At 44.5% G+C, this 20479-nt stretch overlaps 1 protein-coding gene across 1 annotated transcript; it reads right to left on the bottom strand.

Annotated features, from left to right (window-relative positions):
- Window positions 1–62: 62 nt before the first annotated feature.
- Window positions 63–19499, bottom strand: fam219b (family with sequence similarity 219 member B). Its single transcript, XM_015954016.3, has 6 exons — window positions 19301–19499; window positions 18693–18801; window positions 5394–5487; window positions 5237–5314; window positions 5000–5051; window positions 63–1984 (listed from the first exon to the last, which is right to left on the bottom strand). The coding sequence occupies exons 1-6, from the start codon at window positions 19388–19390 to the stop codon at window positions 1835–1837; spliced, it is 573 nt and encodes a 190-aa protein (XP_015809502.1). The 5' UTR covers window positions 19391–19499; the 3' UTR covers window positions 63–1834.
- Window positions 19500–20479: the final 980 nt, after the last annotated feature.

The following is a 20479-nucleotide window of genomic DNA, read 5'->3' as shown; positions in this document are numbered from 1 at the left end:
TAGCGTGGCTCCGTGCTGCCCCCTGGTGGATAGAATAATCATAGAACTAACGCGCATGAAAACACATTTTAAAGTTTGCTTTATAATAGAAACCATGAGGGATACAATAAAATAAAAAGTAGCATTTACCATACTAAAACATTTACTTATTGCATTCAGCACTCAATAACACAACATTGTTACAACATTACACAAAAAGCAGATTGTCCCAAAAGTTGCATAGCACAAGTGGGTCAAGTGTACTTGCTTCTGGCCCCTGGTGTTCAGTGCAAAAATGTTATCTACAGCAAAGCATGACAGAGCCAAAACCAGGGTGAGCCCACAGCAGACGCAGCTGGTCCAGTTCTGCTCACAAACACATGGAGCGACTCCGTAACCCACACAAAACGCATGAAGCTCAAAGAGGAAGCAATATCCCAACTCAAATCTCTCTTCTGTATCCTGCCACCATTGCTATATGCTTGCAATCTTGGTGTGGTGCTCCAGACACTTCTGTGTATAAATGTGACATCATCATCATCGGGGTGTGGGAATAATAGTAGTTTATCTAGACTGCACTGGACCAGTGGTGCATGCTTAAAACCTCTACTAGTGTATGAAAAAGGAAAACTGTTCTCTGCACACACACACGTCTCCTGAGAAGGTGAACACACTGTTGCATTTAACAGTTTGTTAGTACAGTTTTTAAAAAGCCCAAATATTAACAGAAAATATGAACTTAACTGAATTTTAAGTCAACATAAAATAATTAGTTATTTAAAAAAAGTACAGAAACTGTGTGGCTACCAGCTAAGAGTTTGACCTGACGTAGGAACAGTAAATAACTTGTAACAATGTAAAAATAAAACACAGATGAAATAAATGTGGAAACACAGCCATCTCCTAATCTGGATGGGACTTAAATTATAAATATTAATCATAGCCCCAGACTAAGGGACTGACCTTTCTTAGCCTCTCTAAATAAGTGAACTTTAGGAATGACGAATGTAAAAACGTAGATCTGCATTTCTTATCAAGTGCAAACATCAATGACTGAATTAGTGACTTTTCTTGTAACACCTTAGAAATACTGGAATGGCTGTCAAATCCAAATGCAACAACATGTCATCTACTTGGTCTTAGTCAGACCACTGGGTTATATTCTGGACCACAAACATGTCTGGTTCCTGTGTAGAACTCTCTCTCTCTGCATTTTCTACAGACCTAACTTTGCTTGTTCATCTGTTTTCTCCACGTCCGTCAGCTGCTGTAAGGAAACGACTTTTAGAGACAGTAACATAAGGAGCGTTTAGTCTAAAACAAAAACAGGTAATGAAGCAGTTAAACTCAGTGCTCCTCTACTCTGTATGAGGGTAAATGTTAGTGCTACATCTGTTGCCGTAGTGACCATGTTGCTGGTTTGAATGCCAGAGGAGATGATAAATAATACTGTGGTGCCGTTACGCCACTGGACCATGGTCAATGCAGGTTCATCAGAGGGTGACAGCTGAAAACGTTAGCAGCTCCTCTAAGTCAACACAGTCACACGCTAACATACTTAGAGATGTGTCAGACTCTTATTTAGTGTAATGCTGCAAAGTAAAACTGAGTAAATAAATAAAATCAGGCTTAGGGGTCACAGTGGATAAGGCTTGCTCTCACGTCCATCTGCGTCTTCTTTGGGGCTGAGTGAGCTCTGAGCTCGGGATCCTGCTTTGGGCTTCACAGCTGGAAGTCCCCAGGCAGCATGCAGCAGCTGAGCTGCCACAGAGAGAAGGTGGCGGGCACTAACGGCTGAATTCAGCTGACATTAGAGCCAAGCCTTCACAAGGTCCGAGTCACAGCAGCAGCAGCATCACTGCATGGAGCACGGCGGGCACTCAAAGCAGCAGCACATAGACGAGCTCATGGCTTTCGGGGGGATCAAGTCCAGGTCTTCATCATCGGGGATCTCATCCAGGCGGTAACCATCCTGGAGCAGCTGTCTGCTTAAGTCAGGGTGGACCTGGAGAACGAGAAAGGAAAGTAATCAATGTATGCATCACAGAGCAGCAGGGCTCAATAATAACACATCTAAAACTAACCAATCAGGCTTTTAGGTACAATTCAATTCAAGTTTATTAATATAGCGCCAAAACATGACAAGAGTCCTCTCAAGGCACTTCACACAGTAAACATTCCAATACAGCTCAGTTCATTAAGCTAATCAGTAAAAAGTTTCCTATATAAGGAACCAGCAGGTTGCATCGAGCTGGGTTGTATAAAGTAAACTTTACAGCAATCCTCATACTAAGCAAGCATGCAGCGACAGTGGAGAGGAAAACTCCCTTTTAACAGGAAGAAACCTCCAGAGGATCCTGGGTTATAAGTAGTAGTAGTATAAGCAGCCATCCACCACGACTCACTGGGGATCAAGGAATCAGACAGACACAGACACACACACACACACACAGACACACACACACACACAGACACACACACACACACAGACACACACACACACACACACACACACACACACACACACACACACACACACACACACACACACACACACACACAGACACAGACACATACACAGACACAGATACACACACAGACATAGACACAGACACAGACACACACACACAGACACACACACACACACACACACACACACACACACACACACACACACACACACACACACACACACACACACACACACACACACACACACACACACACACACACACACACACACACACACACACACACACACACACACACACACACACACACACACAGCATAAATACCAAGTAGTATTTCTATGGTTACATTGTGATTTCTTAGTAAGTATTCCATTCAGTGAGAGATAAACTGTATAGTGAACCTATAATTATTTTCAACAGGTAAACTAGTAGTAGCACATTTAATATCAAAGAAAGTAAAATGTTATCAGGAGAGGGAGGATGTGTAAGTGGTTAGCAGCAGTGAGCTAGCCGAGTGCAGAGATGTCCCACACAAACCTCATTTACAGAACAGGGATCCTGTTGGTGGCATTTCTCACTCCTCAGTGTCACATTAATATGGTGACACTCAGCCTGGTCTCTGTTGTTGACTGTCCTTGTTTTACATCACGTCATCATCCAATAAAGTTTTCATCTAGAGCTGGAGGCGGGCTCAAGGAGACCAGCTCACTATCAAAGTGTTGTGAGTTCCATCTTTAAACTATCTGACTTAGTTTCACTTTTCTTGTCTAATTTTACACTAAATGTTCTCGTTCAACATAAAGAAGTCAAATTAGCAGGTCCTTTCCTCGAACCTCCGTGCCATTGTGTGTGTGTGTTTAAAAACTAGTGGTGCATAGAGCTGCCTTTAGCTTAAAACACAATTTACTAACATCTTTAGCTCTCTTAACCTCACTAGGTGGTGTTTATGAATCCTGGTTGTGTGTAACTCCTGTTCACACTGGTGTTTAACAAAAGCCAATCAGGGATCAATAGAGACCTCACGAACAACCACTGTCGTTCAAAACAGCGTTTATGGGCGAGACTGGTGGCATTACGACCTTTCCAGGAACAAATAAACAAATCCTGTGATCTCAGCAGATAACGGTCTCCTCGCACCGTGATCCACTTCTATTATGTTGTTTACGATGAGATGTATATTATTATGATGTTGATGTTTGTCTTGGTTTTTCTTCTTTTTTTAAACAGCCCTGTTATGCAATAATCAAGTCACAGGCAGACCCGCCTTTCATTGTTATGTTTTCTTTGCAAAAAAAAAAAAGAGAAATAATTTTAAAGATTTAATTTACTTTTCATTTAGTAACTAATGTGCTTACGTGGTCTGCAGGTCTGTGATGTAGCAAACTAAATTAGAGTTAGAAACAGCATCAGCAAATGCCAAACTGGGATGAAGAAAACCGAATTAAATAATTTAGTTAGATTTTAGATCAATTTTGTAATGCAGACAGCTGGATTAAAAATGCTAAAATGATTTTAGAAACTATTTATTAAATTATTTTTTCATAAATACAATGGTTGTACGTGTTAAGTTTTAGGTAGCCATATTTAACAATCGAAGAATTAAAAGAAGAAAGTTGTCCATTCTCTTTACAGTGGACGTCCGAGGAAGTTATGATAAAATTAATTGAGATGGAATTATAATCTGAGCCTCCCAATCCCGTCAGATGTTATAATTCACACAATCAGGACCAAACCTGTTTTAGTGGTTAAACACGGTGGTGTGAGGTGGATGATGTGGGCTGCAGAACATCTTGCATTCATGATGTAACAAAGTATTAGTGAGTCCAGTGTGACCCATCAGACCGACATTTGGTCCAACTGGTTTAAAAGAAAAAGTCCAAGATTTCAAACAAACAAACAAACAAAATGAGTGACTAAAGGTAAAAGTGTCAGGGTGCTGCAACGACCCGGTCAGACCCGAACCTGAGCGGTGCACCTGGACAGGACCCAGAGGAAGCAGCTAGTGTAAGTCCCGCCTGAAGGCGTTGGAAACAATGTGACACGACCACATTTCAGAGGCAGAAAAAGGCCACAGGCTTTGTTCCACCGTGAAAAACAACTAATTAAATATTAGACATTTGTTTCTGTGGAGTTTACTCTCAATCATCGGGTTCTACTACAATCAGCGCAGAAAAACAACATTTGCAGCTGTTTGACATTCTTGGTGCGTTAAGTCAGCGGTGAAACTAACCAAGTTGTTTTGTGTTGAACTGTTTGAGATACACAATCCACAATCCTTACCTTTTATCAAACAAAAGGACCCTTCAGAGCTCTGGGGATCATTTGTAGCGTACATGTACTTAGGGATAAGTTTCCAAGGAAAAGGGCGAGACCGCTAATGTTCCACTTCCTGCAGTGTGTGCAATGGTGTGTTAGTGAGGAGGTGATGCTTGAATAAAGCTCGAGTGATAAGAATGTGGATTAACTCTCTTCACCCATACAGAAATAGTCGCACGCCCAGTTAGAAAACTCGCCAGGAGGAAATCAAAGACGTCAGATTAAATCTCACCTCAGCTGAAGAGTATCCTGATGAGTACTGCTCAAAGTCGATCTCCTCATCACTGGAAGGGAGGAAGGCAGGCTCGGTCTGATTAACGGGGCTGTGCAAACTTTAAAAGCTACAAATAGTGACAGATTCTAACTCCAACTGATGTTTAGTAGAAGTTGGGTTGTATAAAGTAAAAGTAACCCCCCCCATTAATATTTATGATAAGAGAACAGCTGACTGAGAGCGTTTTTACAGCACCTGTCTGAGTCCAGGGCAACCAAGGTTTCCTCTGCGTGCTGACTCAGAGCAGCATAGCCCTTGTTATACTTCACCGTCCTACACAGAAGATCAGAAAATAAAACATCCTGTAGAAACGCAGAGTCAGCGCGGTGTGGCTTCCTCTTCCCTCTCCTACCTCTTCACTCCTTGTCTGGGCTGGTGAAGAACTGGAAGCCCTGACGAGAGCGCCTTCTTCTTCAGCGCCTTCCTGGCCATCTCCCTGTGTTTCTCTGTGTTAGAAAGATGACATGTGACATAATGGCAGAAAAACAGCTGTGAGCAGAGAAAACACTGTTGCAATTAATAAAAGAACTCTGTAAAATAGTCATAAATTAAATTCAGGTTTAGTGATTTAATCCAACCTAAAATCTTGTAATTAAATCTAATGAAATTGAACTTTACAGCTCAGTGCATCCAGTGGCCATGCGGAGTGCTACCAGCTTGATGTTTTTGACTAAAATCCAGGACGTTCAATCATTTAAAGCTGTAAAAGTCACACATAGAGATCTGAAAATGTCTTTATGTTTAAAACAACCCAAAGTTAAGCTAACTTATGGCAATAAACTATAAGAACCAACCACAGGAAATATGTCACCTATGAAATCTCACCAGCTTTAACCAAAGGGTTTAAAGGGTTTTCATATTTACACATTTGAGAGTTTCAGGTCTTAAACCAAACACAAGGGGGCTTGAACAAACATTTTTATAGACATAAAAACATGAATATGTGGACGGAAATCTTTGTTTACAGACATGAATCAGTTCTGCTCTGTACAATGACTTTCCTCCTTACATCTGACCCAGAAACAGCAGAAGAATCTTTACTTTCCTCCATCACATGAGCCACTAATAACAGAACCTTAATATCCACCATGTTTTAATACAATACTCCCTTTTTAGTATATCAGTACACCCATAACGGAAAGATGTTAAAGTTACTCAGGAATTAAGCAGGATGGGTTTCAAACTCTATAAACTCTGAACATTTCAACAGAAACACCCAAAAGTGTTGCTCAGATAGAAGTTACACATCTCCACTGTCTTCTGGTGTACACTAATACGCTTGGCTCGTTAAACTCAATATTGCGACTTTGGCGCTTTAAGGGTTAACTTTTACAGTCCTCAGCAGGCCTTTCATTTATAAGACTGTGCATTTACAATTTATTAATTTTGTTTATTTATCATTGATTATTGTTTAATGTGCATGTGTGGGGTCAAGAGAAAAATTTTAATGTGAGTTTTAATCTATATTGTGCATTGTTATGTCAGTGTTACATAAATATTTTCATGGTTTTGTAATTGATTTATTGCAATGCCCTGATTTTAGTGAGTTTATTACACATTGTAGCCGTAAATTCTGGGGTTGTAATTATTGGCATAATCATTTATTTAGGTGTTTCAGACTTGGATTCCTCATTTTTGGCTTCGGCCAAGAATTTTAATTTCGGTGCATAACTTAAACAAACATGTAAAAAAAATCAGTTGTTTGGGTGGATGAAGTATAAAGTCTGAGCCAAAGACAACGTTTTCCTACGATTTCCCTCAGTTTAGTTCATGTAAAACAAAAGAGTGAACATCAGTCGGATAGGATCAGATTTTCATGTATAAAATAAAAACAAATTTACCAAGTTTTTTCCCCCTTAACTATTATTTATTATTATTGTTATTATTTTTATTATTATTGCTACATCTACTGAGAACTTTGTACAAGTAATTGTTAATGATTATTGGAGACACCTGGAGTGGACGCTGGCGCGTTTTTGCAGCCGCTGCTCACCGGTGATTTTAACGTGATTTTATCGTGTTTTACTTTTTATGGAGCACTACATTGTAGATGTCCTAAGCGGGTGTTATATTTTTTCTGCCTCCATTGGATCCTGTTTGGTTGTCAGTTTATTGTTTGGGTGTACAAGCGGACTAAACCTACCTCTCACTCCTCCCGGCTGTTGACCCGCTGCTATCGGCTAGCTGACCACCGCTGTTCATCATGTGGACCTGCAAGTTATTTATCTGGTTGACCCTCCTCTGGTCTGCCCTGTCCCTTCTCCTCCAACCTGGGGCAGCTCTGTTCCAGTACACGGCGGCTGATCTCCTCCTGCTACGCGGGCATCTCTCTGTGCCTCCGCCGGTAGCATTACAGCTCCACCCGGAGATCGTCCTTCCTCCCCGCCGGAGATACATCCATCGTGGGTCTCGCCGTAACTTCCAGCTGGATAACTCTCACTCAATCACCTCATACTGGTCCACAACTCGTCATCCTCGCCTCAACACTGGCCGGACTGCGGACCTTCGCTCGCTAGCCAGCCTGGCGAAGACAGCAACCTTCAACCACAACAATACCGTCAACTTCGGCCTCCTGAATGTCCGCTCTCTCACAAACAAGGGTCAGCTCATTCAGGACCTCATCACCGACCATAAACTGGACTTCATCGGGCTCACGGAGACCTGGCAGCAACTTAACGACTTTTCCCAACTTAACGCTTCCGCTCCCCCCGGCTTTGTTTACCTTTCCTATCCACGTGGCTCCGGTCGCGGGGGCGGTCTCGCGCTGCTCTATCGCGAGAAGTGGAAGGTGCTGCCTGTCTCCACTCCTGCCTTCAGCTCCATGGAATCTTCTGTTTTTCAAATACCCGGTCCCACTCCTACAGTTATAGCCTTGATCTACCGCCCACCCAAGCCCAATAGTGACTTTTTAAATGACTTCTCCTCATTACTCACCCAGCTCACTACCCTCTCCCCCAATGTCATTCTGCTTGGTGATATAAATATTCATATGGACAACTTGAACCTCCCCCTCACCAGAGACTTCTCCTCCTGCCTCAACAGCTTCGATTTTCAAACATATTCTAATTTTCCCACGCACATTAAAGGTCACTCTCTTGATTTAATCTGCTGCTCTGGTTTAACCCCATCTAACTGTTCTGCTAATGATGTAAATATATCTGATCACTTTTTTCTGTCATTCAACATCCCCCTCTGCTCTTTAAGAACTAAGCCTATCCGTCACATCTCATTCCGCAATATCAAAAACATTAACCCAGACACCCTGTCATCTATTATTAACACTATATCCATCCCTAGTTCTGCTTCTCCTGACCATCTTGTTTCTCATTATAACTCCACACTCCACAATATCTTGGATTCTCTTGCCCCAGTCAAAACTCTGTCCGTCTCCTTTACTAACTCTGCCCCCTGGTTTACCCCTGAACTCCGACAGATGAAAGCCAAAGGACGTCAACTCGAACGCCTCTATAAACGAACTGGTCTTGCAATACACAAAGAAATGCACAAAACTCATCTGCTTCAATACTTGGACTCAATTAAACATACAAAATCTGCTTTCTACTCTGGATTGGTTTCCTCCAATGAAGGCAACTCCAGGACTCTGTTCTCAATAATGCGCAATATTTTTCATCCCCCGGACTCTCTACCCCCCCACCTGTATTCTGCTGACTCATGTAACTCTTTATTAACCTTCTTTATTCAGAAAATTGCTTCCATACACCAGCAATTAATTCCAAGTTCTTCCCCTCCCCCTGAGATTTTTTCACCCGGCCAGTCATTTTGTTCCTTTCTTCTTCCCACCTCATCCGAAATATCTGATATTATCTGTAAATCCAAGCCCACCACCTGCTCTCTCGACCCCCTCCCTACAGTTTTGGTTAAAACATGTCTCACCTCCCTTCTCCCTCTCATAACCACCATAATCCACTCCTCCCTCTCTACCGGTATTGTTCCCTCACTTTTCAAAACTGCATCTATTACTCCAATATTAAAGAAACCCGGCACCGATCCCAATAATTTCAATAATCTTCGTCCCATCTCAAATCTTCCCTTTCTTTCAAAAATCCTTGAAAAAATAATCTCTGCTCAACTCCATGCTCATCTCACGCTCAATAGCCTCTATGAACCCTTCCAGTCTGGCTTTCGTCCTGGCCACAGTACAGAAACTGCACTCATAAAAATCACCAATGACCTCCTCACTGCTGCCGATACTGGACTGCTCTCCATTCTCATCCTCCTCGACTTGAGTTCAGCCTTTGATACCATCTCTCACACCATCCTCCTCCATAGATTGTCTTCCCTTGGCATTTCTCATACCCCGCTTGATTGGTTCCGTTCATATCTCTCTGGTCGTACTCAGTTTATTCAACTCAAATCCTTCACTTCCCGTCCCTTCCCTGTCACTACTGGTGTCCCCCAAGGCTCTGTTCTCGGTCCACTCCTTTTCATTACTTACCTTCTTCCCCTGGGAAATATTTTCCGTAAATTTGACATCCATTTTCATTGTTACGCGGATGACACCCAGCTCTATGTATCCTCCAAACCCTCCTCTTCACTTCCTCCTTCCTCCCTCACCAATTGTTTATCTGAAATCAAAGACTGGTTCACATCAAACTTTCTCAAACTCAACAGTGATAAAACAGAAATGTTACTTGTCGGCACTAAATCTTTTCTATCCAAAATCCACAGCTTTACACTTCCCGTCGACAACTCCTTAGTTTCCCCCTCCCCTCAGGTCAAGAGTCTGGGTGTCATCCTCGACTCCTCACTATCCTTCCAGTCCCACATAAACAATATTACCCGGTCTGCCTACTTCCATCTACGTAACATTAACCGCCTACGCCCCTCCCTCACTACTCACTCGGTCGCCATTCTTGTCCACAGCCTCATCACTTCCCGTATTGACTACTGCAACGCTCTTCTCTTTGGTCTTCCTCACAAATCCCTCCATAAACTCCAACTTCTCCAGAACTCGGCAGCCCGCATCATTTCCAGAACTCCCTCCTTCCACCACATCACACCTGTTCTTCAGCAGCTCCACTGGCTCCCTGTCACTTCCAGAATCCAATTCAAAATTCTGCTATATACATTCAAAGCCATCCATAACCTAGCTCCACCGTACCTCTCAGACCTCCTTCATCCTTCAACCTCCACCCGTTCCCTCAGGTCCTCCACTTCCATCCACCTCTCAGTCCCACCTTTCCGTCTGGTCACTATGGGGAGCAGGGCCTTCAGCCGCTCTGCTCCCCAGCTCTGGAACTCACTTCCTCCTGACCTCCGTAACATTGATTCCCTCACTCTCTTTAAAACCAGACTCAAAACTCACCTGTTCCGTCTGGCATTCCAATAATTACTCTCTTTGCTCCAATCTGTCTGTTTGTTTTATGCTGTTTTATCTTTTATTGTTGTGTATTTTATCTCTGTAAAGTGTCCTTGAGTGTTCAGAAAGGCGCTGTTGAAATAAAATGTATTATTATTATTATTAATGTTTTGGGAATAGTTTGGACTGTTTTAGATTCATTTATCAAAGAAAATATCGACACTTACTCTATATTGTCCTGTTTGACACCTTGTCACACCTACCTGTGCTGGTACAGCCCATAACATTGGTTACGTATTGTAACCCCAGATTCTATGAGTCTAGTCGCAGCCCTTAAGCTAGCTGCTATTGGAAGGGTGATCTCAGCACCAGCCAATCATAAAGAGCTTAAATGTACACCCACCAATGGTGGGCACCCCTGTGGGTATATAAGTGGAGCGACTCCACTGTTCGCCTCCGAATGCTCTTGGTCCTAACAGAACCAGTGGGGCCATTGGCTTAAGGGCTGCGACTAGACTCATAGAATCTGGGGTTACAATACGTAACCAACGTTCTATTTTGTCTAGTCTTAGCCCTTAAGCTAGCTGCTATTGGAATAATGCGCAGCTGGATGAGTTTATGCCACACTGGTTAGCTCAAACCAAATGGGCACATCCAATATTTCTCTTCTTAGAGAGGGTCGTTCAGCCTAAGCCTAAGGGCTTAGAAGGCTGAGGCAGCCAGAAAGAAGAGTGGAGTTCCCACTAAAATGATCATCCACAAGTGGATGAATTTAATGATCATTGATGTAATCACCGGCTCATATATGAGGGGTGATAAGATAATAAGGAAAGGGGGACAAGAGGGCAAAGGATTGAATAGGACCCCTTATGAGGGGAACATAGGTAGTGATTGCGAACATATCCATCTGGACATGTAATATTGTAGTAGGGCCGATGAGAGGCCGTAATGTTTTCACTCAGCCTGTTGGGGTCCAAGCACTGAATGAGTGATGGATCCTGAAGAAATACCTTGTAAGTAATAACGAGTAAAGGAACATGGGGAAGCCCAGGAAGCAGCTAGGCAAATGTTTTCCATTGACACACCACTGTGGAGCACCACAGAAGAGGAAATACCTCTGGCTGAGTGAGCCCTGAGTGTCTCAGGATGATCCCACCCTGATGATGTGTAAGCGAGTGAAACAGCGTCACATAGCCAGTGTGAAAGACGTTGGGTCGGCAGCGCTTGCCCAAGGGAGGAGTCTCTGTAGTGTACAAACAGGCTCTGTGAGTGACGAATCCCTGAAGTGCGAGACACATATCGTGTGAGTGCGCGCACTGGGCAGAGAAGGTGGGAAGCTGCCACCTCATCAGAATTATGGGGAGGAGGAAAAAATCCAGCCAATGAAATTGACCTGGATTTGAAGGAAGTATTAATGTTTTCGGGCACAAAGGCTGGGTTGGGGCATAAAATAGCAGACCCGCTATCTTCTCGGATTCTGAGGCATGCAGGAGCCACTGAGAGGGTGGTTAGGTCGCTCACTCTCTTGACTGATGCCAGTGCCAGCAGCAAAGCAGTTTTGAGTGACAGGAACTTGAGTGAGACCCGGTCCAAGGGCTCAAACAGGGCTTCAGACAAGCCGTGCAGAACCACCGTTAGGTCCCACTGGGGAAATAGTGGGCAGGACACAGGTCTGTTCCTTCTGACACCTTTTAGAAAACATTTTGTGAGGGGATGATTGAAAACAGATCCATCTCCAAAACCTTGGTGACAGGATGAGATTGCTGCAGTATATGTTTTAATAGTGCTGAATGCGAGGCCTCTGTCTATCAGTATCTGCAGAAATGATAGGACATCCGCCAGCTGGCAGGAGAGCGCTTGAACATTCCACTCTGTGCACCATTTTTGGAAAGCTGCGCCATTTAGCAGCATAAGATGCAAAATGGTAGAGGGCGCGCGCGCACTCTGAATCATGTTGACCACATCACGCAGCAGCCCAGAAGCTTCTAAGCGTGACCGCTCAGTGGCCAAACCCACAGCCGTTGGCCTATTTCTGGAGGATGTTTGATTATTCCTCCCACCTGGAGAAGGGCATCCTCCCTCCACGGGAGCATCCACGGGGAGCCGGACACCAGCGCTTGTAGGTCTGGAAACCATGACATGGACAAGCGTCTGGGAGCTACCAGAATCACTGAGAGCCGCTCTGACCAAACTCGGTCCAGGAGTCGGGGAATCAGTGGGACTGGCGGAAATGCATACAGGAGCGTCTGAGGCCAGGGCTGGTGTGAGAAGGCGTCCCCTCCGAACGGGGGGTGGTCCAGTGGTCTCACGGAAAACCACAGGCACCACTGTGCATTTCCGCGAGCCGCAAACAGATCCACAGATGGTTCCCCAAACCTGATCCAGATCTGTGATATCAGTGCGGGATGCAGACGCCAGTTGGAGTCGCAGGGTCCCCCTCTTGACAGGATGTCTGCTGCCACGTTCAGGACGCCTGGAATGTAGGTGACTTTGATGGACAGCAGGTGGACATGTGCCCAACACAGTAAATCTGTGGCTACGCGCAATAGTGGGAGGGATTGAACTCCCCCGTGGCGATTTATGTAGGCTGCCGCCACCTGGTTGTCTGTGTGAACTTCGACAAGACGGCCTTCGAGAAGGGCAGCGAAGTGTCTGATCACATTCCTCACTGCCATAAGCTCCAACACATTTATGTGCTCGTGCATGTGGGAGGGCCAGCGATCTGCCACCGTATGGGATAAGCACGTGCCCCCCTATCCCAACAGTGACATATCCGTAAATACAGAGATGTGTGACATAGGACGTCCGATGGGGACCCTGTGTGAGAGGATGCAGGGATTCCCCCAGTGTGAGAGATCCCCGCCCACTGAAGGGGGAATCCTCAACATACGTCTCTTCTGATGTATCGGGTGCACCTGGAGGCAGAAGAACCAATGCTGCAGGCGTCTCGTGTGTAGTAATCCCAACGGCACCACAGCGTGGGCTGCAGCCATCATGCCCAGAAGTTTCATAACTAATAGGGCTCTCACGATATTGCGGGGTTGCACATGGGAGATCGCAGAGGTGAGATCTACCGCTCTCGCCTGGGGTAGACGTGCTCTCATTAGGGAGGTGTTCAGCTCCACCCCGAGAAACACAATCGACTGGGATGGATTTTTCCCAGTTTATGGAAAACCCCAGGGTTGACAGGTGCTCTATTAACTTCCTGGTTTGCTCTGATGCCTCGTCCTTGGACCGGGCGAACAGGAGCAAATTGTCCAGGTAAAATAGAACCCTCATTCTCGCCGTGCGTAATGGCTGGAGAGCTGTCTCTAGACATTTGGAGAAGGTGCGTGGGGCAAGTGAGTAGCCGAAAGGGAGACAAATGAACTGGTATTGAACTCCCTTGAAAGAAAAGCGCAGGAACTTCCTGTGTTTGGGAATTACTGGAATGTGGAAGTATGCGTCTTGCAGGTCTATTGACGTGAACCAGTCCCCCAGTCCCACGTATTCTAGGACTTGCCTCATTGTTAACACGCGGAAATGCATCACTGCTATGGAGCAGTTGAACAGAGAAAGGTCGAGTATTGGTCTCATTCCTCCCAACTTCTTCGGTACTACGAAGTAGCGGGAGTAGAAGCCCGAGTGTTCTTGCCCGCGAGGAACTTGGGAGATGGCTTCTTTGGACAGAAGTTCCCGTAGCTCCAGCTCTAGGGCCTGCGATTGTTGCTGTGATGTGAGTTCCGTCTCCACGATCCCGTTGAAGGGAGGAGGAGCGGGCTGAAAATGGAGTGTGTGACCTCCTCCATCACTGTGTGGTACGCTGGAGCCACGGTGAGGGACAAACATAGACTGCAGCGCATTGTGCGCTCCGCTGAGAAGGTGATTGGCTGCAGCCTTCCATCTCTCCAGGACCTGTACGTCTCCAGAACTCGGAGGCGTGCAGGCCGGATTGCAGCTGACCCTTCTCACCCGGGACACAGACTTTTCGAGCCGCTTCCCTCAGGCAGGAGGTTACGGTCCTTCTTTCCATCTGCCGTTAGACTTGTAAATAGCTTATAATCACACAACCATGCTCGTCTTCTGTACTCGACACTACGTCACGTTATCACTACCTGCCTTTTTTATAGCTGAATGTTTTATGCTAGTTTTATTATATTTTATTCTACTTATTCTACTTCTGAAATTTATTATTCATGTTATATGTGGCACATTAGTACCAAAACAAGTTCCTAGTTTGTGAACTGCTTGTTCATTGACAATGGCAATAAACCTTTTCTGATTCTGATTCTGATAATGAATGGTGTCCAATATCCATTTGCTCATGTGACAAAGGCGGCGCCATTCTCGTGCGCGTTCCGACTGCGGATGCGTGTTCGAGGTCACGTGAACTATATCTGAGGACTGGGTTTGAGCCCTTACCGTTGTCTCTCGCACCAGAGGAGAACTGGGGCGACCCATGGAGGGCTGTGCTCGAAAGGGCAAGTGTGAAACAGCTGGAAGAGGCTGATTCACACCGCGGAGCATGGTGTCCAAAGATAAAGGACAATTGGGAATCGGGCCCACGCATGGGGACGATAAAGTGCCAGCGGATGGAGCCGCGCACTGTAATACCGTGCGTGGTTGCAATAGCGTCATGACATCATGTCCCACCCTACGTTGTGGGGGGAGCGGGGTGTGTTGGGCCTGGCTGGAAGCTAGGGCCGGTGCACAAATGGAACACACCTTTACAGCCTGCTGTGGGTGTGTCATGTGATTGACTGCGTGAACATGCAGGTGTTTCGCAGTGCTTGGTGTAGGGAACATGTGTGAGGATTCGGCAGAAGATTCTGTAGAGGACTGTAGGATTTAGCTCTCAATGTAACATTTTTTGGGTTTTATTTCAAAACCAACATCAGCCACAGAGTTAACATTACAGTCATTAACACACACATTCCCCCCAACGAGTCATTTTCTTGGTTGCTTTTGGTGAGGTACTTGTGACTGAGAAGGCCAGGATGACATCTGCTAGTTCTTTCGGAACCGTTGGTTGTCAGATTTCTAGTCCCGCTGAGGTGGAGCCAAAGCGGGGGGCCGGCTCCGAGGGGCAGGCAGTGCAGCTGGGCGTTTGAAATCTCCCCGCTGGCCCCAGTGTTCGTCCCGTCCTCTGGAGGAGTGGCCGGAGTGAGAGGTGGATCGGAAGCGGATCAGGCCTCGCACCGTGGCTGACAGTTCAGCTGTCTTTTGAGCTCTCTCGATGGCGCTCCTAAGATGGGGACCAAACAGAACTTCAGAGGTGATGGGGCCTTCCAGCATTTCTCTGTGCAGGTGTTCGGAAATGGAGGGCAGGGTCTTGAGCCACAAGGCCTGCTGGATGAGGGTCTGCCAGGCAGCAATGCGAGCAGAACCGGTGAGTACAGCAGCGCACAGATTGAGAATGGCATCAGCAGTTTTGCTAATGATGTTTTTGGACTCATCAGGAGCGTCGAGCTCTTCCACCATTTTGGAGATGCCAAAGGCAAGAAGGGCGATGTTATTTCCTGCAGCGCCGGCCTGGAAGGCACACTGGTGCGTGCGATCGGTAAGCCGTGCCAGGAGCTGGTCATGTTTGGAAGCGGGAACTGCTCACTGGCCAGCGAGGTGGTTCTTGGAGCCAAACAGCGAGGCTAGGTCTGGCTCTAGTGGAGGAACGGTTGGACAGCCCTGGTCGGAGAAGCCCTCAACTTTTGTTATGGGCGCATATGTGGAGACTGGTTCTTTGGGCTTAGCAGGCTCGGAGAAGGCAGCAGACCAGCAGCTCATGGCAGCGGGGAAGCGCAGCCAGACGTGGTCTGGACAGCGCGTTTGTGTGGCCCCAAAACTTCCCGCCAAATCATCAGCTTCAGGTGGGAGCCGGTTCTGGGATGGCTAGCCCCTTGCGGACCACAGCCGCAGAGATGATGGCAGGTATCTCCTGGAGCAGTGCTCTGACTGCTGGCAGGGAGGAGCGTGAAGGCATTGGAGCAGAGGAACCTGCTGAGGGAGGCTCGTCGACCTCCATGTTTTCCAGGAGGGAATCAGGTCAACCAGCCTCGTTGTATTCCTCAAGGTCGTTGTCATCTTCCAGCCAGTTGGAGCCAGCCAGCTCCTGACCGACAACTGTAAGGCTTTGTCCAGCGAGTACGTGTCAGCCACCGGAAATTCCTCGTCGGCAGCGGAGGTGAAGTACTCGACCCGGCGGATTTTTTCAGCTACAGGCAGAGCGGCACAAAATGGGCACGAGGCCTAGGGGCTCAGGGCCAGGCCAGCGTGATGAGCCCCGAGACAGACCTCACATTTGGCGTGAAGGTCGCAGCTGGAGATGAAGCCTCTCTGGCAGGCCGGGCAGGTCCTCACGTCACTGGACATGCTTGGTAAGTAGGATAATATGCTCTTGGATAATGCTCTTTAAGATAGCTCTTAAACTTGGCTTGAAGAGATAGCGGAGGCGGGCAGTGGAGTCGATCCACTTATATGCCCACGGGGGTGCCCACCATTGGTGGGTGTACATTTAAGCTCTTCATGATTGGCTGATGCTGAGAACACCCTTCCAATAGCAGCAAGCTTAAAGGCTGCGACTAGACGAAATAGAACAACATAGTAATAACCATTATTATAAATGCTTTACTGGTTTCTGTTCCAGTATAGAGGGTAGAACTTATATTTATGTCATGTGATGACAAACTATATATTTATTAGTCATAGTTGTCCAAATGTCAAAGTTTATATTAAACTATGATTCAGCAGTCAGTCAACGATAGTAAGTACTGCTCACGAAATATTTCATAGCCTTGGAGTTAATTAAAGTAAATAGTAAGGAATAGGGCTGCACAATATATCGAAAAATTATCGTCATCGCGATAACAGGACGTGCGATAGGCCCATCGCAAAGCACGTCAAAAACGGCGGTAAATGTTTGATTCAAACATTTCCATCCGTGTCATACATCACCTTTTTGTAAACCAGCTCTGTTTTTTACGCAGAAGTATTATTTGACCAAACAAATGTAGCCCTTCTGATATGTGGCCAATCAGATGAGTCTGTCACGTAATACGCCCGCCCCCTATGTAGACCCTTTTGGAAAGCAACACCTGAACATTAGCGGCGCCGTTCCCTTGTTCGTCATGCTGGCTCAGATTAACGAACGAACTTTGTGCTGAGGTTTCTGGAATCAGCGCTGCTTTCAAACGTGAAAATGAGTCCGCTCGGTGTCGTTAAGCAGCTGATAATAACCGGGCTGACTCCGACACGTGCCGGTGAACCAACCCAACTTCATGTCGCTAGTGTTCCACCGGGTGGTGATGTTAGCGCCAGGCTCCGGTTAGCTTCCAGCTAAAAGGCTACAGCACTCTCCTCCCAGTCCCACCCTGCAAAAGAGGGCCTGGAAAAGTTCCCCCACACATCAAAGTGATTTTTCATTCATGAGCTTTTATAACCTTGTTAATCAGGATAGTTGATTTGCTGCTGCACATAAACTGTCAGTCAGAAGCTCTGCTAGCCGGTTTTCTTAAGAAGAGCTAGTTCAGTTTGTTAGCTTGTTATCAGAATCATAGTTGCAGTTTCATCATCTGAGCTGCTTTTTAAGATCTAGGTAAACTTGTTCAATTTGGGGTTAAAAACAAACGTTTTCACATATTTTCCATGTAGTTTTTGTGTCAGTTCCACTTCTGAAAGGTAGACAATAGTTTTTCTCTTTCCCTCAGAAAATCTTAATATTCTCCTAGTTTGGCCCAGCACAGTTCACTTCCCAATTACAGCAACAGCCTTATATCATAACCACACAAGTGGAGAAAATGCTCAGTAGCAATGAGAGAATTTGCTGCTAAATTTAAGTGATGTTAGCTATTATTTAACATTTAAACTTATTTTCTGATTTTTTAAGTTTATTCAAAAAACCCTGGTAAGGGATGTTGTTCTGTATTTGGAGCATCAGAAAAAGTTTTATGGTGGTGGTGATGTTTTAAAGTCACTGAGAAACTGCATGCATGCAGTTTGTTGTTTTGCTGCTAATACAGTAGCAGGTGTAGCTGCATATTTTTGCAATAAAAATGTTATGTTGTAATGGAATTCATGCATTAGTTTTTGTTTGCTTTGAACCCAGAGCAGACGTCACACGCCAGACGACATCAACACTGCATACTTTAGTATTTGTTCATTTATCGTGAGTAATATCGATATCGCAATATTAAGCACTGTTATCGAATATCGTAGGTTTTCCTAATATCGTGCAGCCCTAGTAAGGAACATTAAAAGGCTTATTATTACACAGTTTAACCACAATCTGTTTAAAAACGGCAATACCATTACCGTAATATGGGCGGTTGCTGACACAGACTCTGACAAATGAATGCTTACGTAGTTTGAGATGAATGGCTGGAGCTCTAGACATGATGTAAGGTCCTCTTTTCTCCACTGGCCGGATGCCTCCATCTGTGGTCTTTGGTCTTGCGCTGCTACTTGGGCCCTAAAAAACATCATCAAAGCCTTTAAGGAATTAGTCGGATTCCAAATACGCTCATCCGCAGGAGGTACATAAAATAGACCATCAATTAAATCACTTAGTTAGAAGACAAAGTATAATGACCAACAGAAGTATTTAGAAAGTTTGAAATAATAAAAATACATATATACATACCGTAGTTAATTCATTTGTTTGGGTTTATATGTCTTAATAGTGAACTCTTTCTTATTTTGACCTAGGCATTCATTTAAAGTCAAAATATAATCCCAGCTAGTCACACACACACCCTAAAGACAATTTATAGAAAAGCAAACATTTGTATATTTACTTGGAAGTAATTTGTTGACTTTAAACGTTAAACTTTAAACGACCTCCGACAGAAATCTCACTCTCTGGTTATGTTTCATTTTTTACAGTAAGTCGAGAAAAACAACTGACAAAAACAGATATTATGCTAGGCTAGTTAGCTAGCCTTTCTGTTTCCAATCAAACCAGCCTTTACCGATAAAACTTGTTCCTGCGGTGTCTCCAAAAGGGAGTCTTTCTCCGGTTCCTCCATTATGTCGTTCATCATTTTGGCTTTAGTTGTCATGGTTTACATCACAACACATTTCTCATGACAGCCGCCCCACAGTCAAGGGACACTTAGGCACTTCTTCTGTTAGCCAGCCAGGGTAACGCTAGCTAAGAGTCCTTCCGGGAGAAAGTAAGATTGTCAAATTAAAGCATATAAATCCTACAAAACAAGCTTTAATTTTTCATTATTCAAACAAACAAACAAATAAAAAAAATAATTGATTAATTAATATTCATCACAAAAGCTTTTCGTATTAGAGTAAAAATAGAATAAACAGAAAGTAAAAGTAGTACTAAACACGGACAGTTTCACTTTAAAACTATTCCTTTTTTACCTTGACAAATCTGAACGGCGTAGTTATGTAAATTAACACGAGGAGGCTGAAACACATTCAACCCCAAAAATTAGAGAAACGTTTTTTAAATGTTTAAAAAGAAAGCTCGTATTAGTTCTCATTATCTGCAGTAGCTACTAGAGCCTGTGAAATTTGACTAAAAGAAGATGGACTTACAGATAAACATTTCTAAAGGGATCATTAGAAGGTTAACAGGATCTAATTTAGAATTTAGCTTACTGCTAACCTGTGTCACCAAACAATTTTTTTTCTGCATAAAGAAAAATCTTTTACAAAATGACAAATATGTGCTTTAGAAATTTTAACATCAGACAATACCATACTAAATGTATTTCTTTATTGCTGACACGGGAAGTGTTGCAGGGACACGTTAAACATTTGCTAAGAAATACTTTATTTTATCTGAATGGGTTGGTTTAGTCACAATATGACCTAAAATACCTTTGCAAGACTGAGAAGGTGATCTGTCGAAGAAACAGGTCCCCTGCTGTCTGATCCTTGTTTAAAAGATGTCAGAAAACAAGTACTTCCATTTTCAGTACCAGAGCTGAGAGTCAGGAAGGTTATTACTACATCCTGCTACATCTCTGAGGAGTGAACACCAAAAACTAAGACTTCTTAAAGAGGAACACAAATGATCATGTGTATAAATCATATCATCACCATAACGTCGGACAAATTGTATTTTTGTACTCACTGTATTTTTTAAATTCCATATGAACCTGCATGTAAATAATATTGCATGTGGA

This window comes from Nothobranchius furzeri, chromosome 9 (genome assembly GCF_043380555.1).
Source record: "Nothobranchius furzeri strain GRZ-AD chromosome 9, NfurGRZ-RIMD1, whole genome shotgun sequence".
Lineage (NCBI taxonomy): Eukaryota > Metazoa > Chordata > Actinopteri > Cyprinodontiformes > Nothobranchiidae > Nothobranchius > Nothobranchius furzeri.
The sequence above is the reverse complement of the archived record's forward strand: the minus strand, read 5'-3'. Positions and strand labels throughout refer to the sequence as shown.

Bases quoted from the DNA above. Each gene is read 5' to 3' on its own strand.
- fam219b (XM_015954016.3), bottom strand. From the start codon at position 19,390: ATGACAACTAAAGCCAAAATGATGAACGACATAATGGAGGAACCGGAG. The intron at 5,052-5,236 runs GTGCTGTAAAAA...CCTCCCTTCCAG, and splicing joins GTTGCCCTGGACTCAGACAG to TGATGAGGAGATCGACTTTG. The intron at 1,985-4,999 runs GTGAGATTTAAT...CTCGTTCTCCAG, and splicing joins CAGGATACTCTTCAGCTGAG to GTCCACCCTGACTTAAGCAG.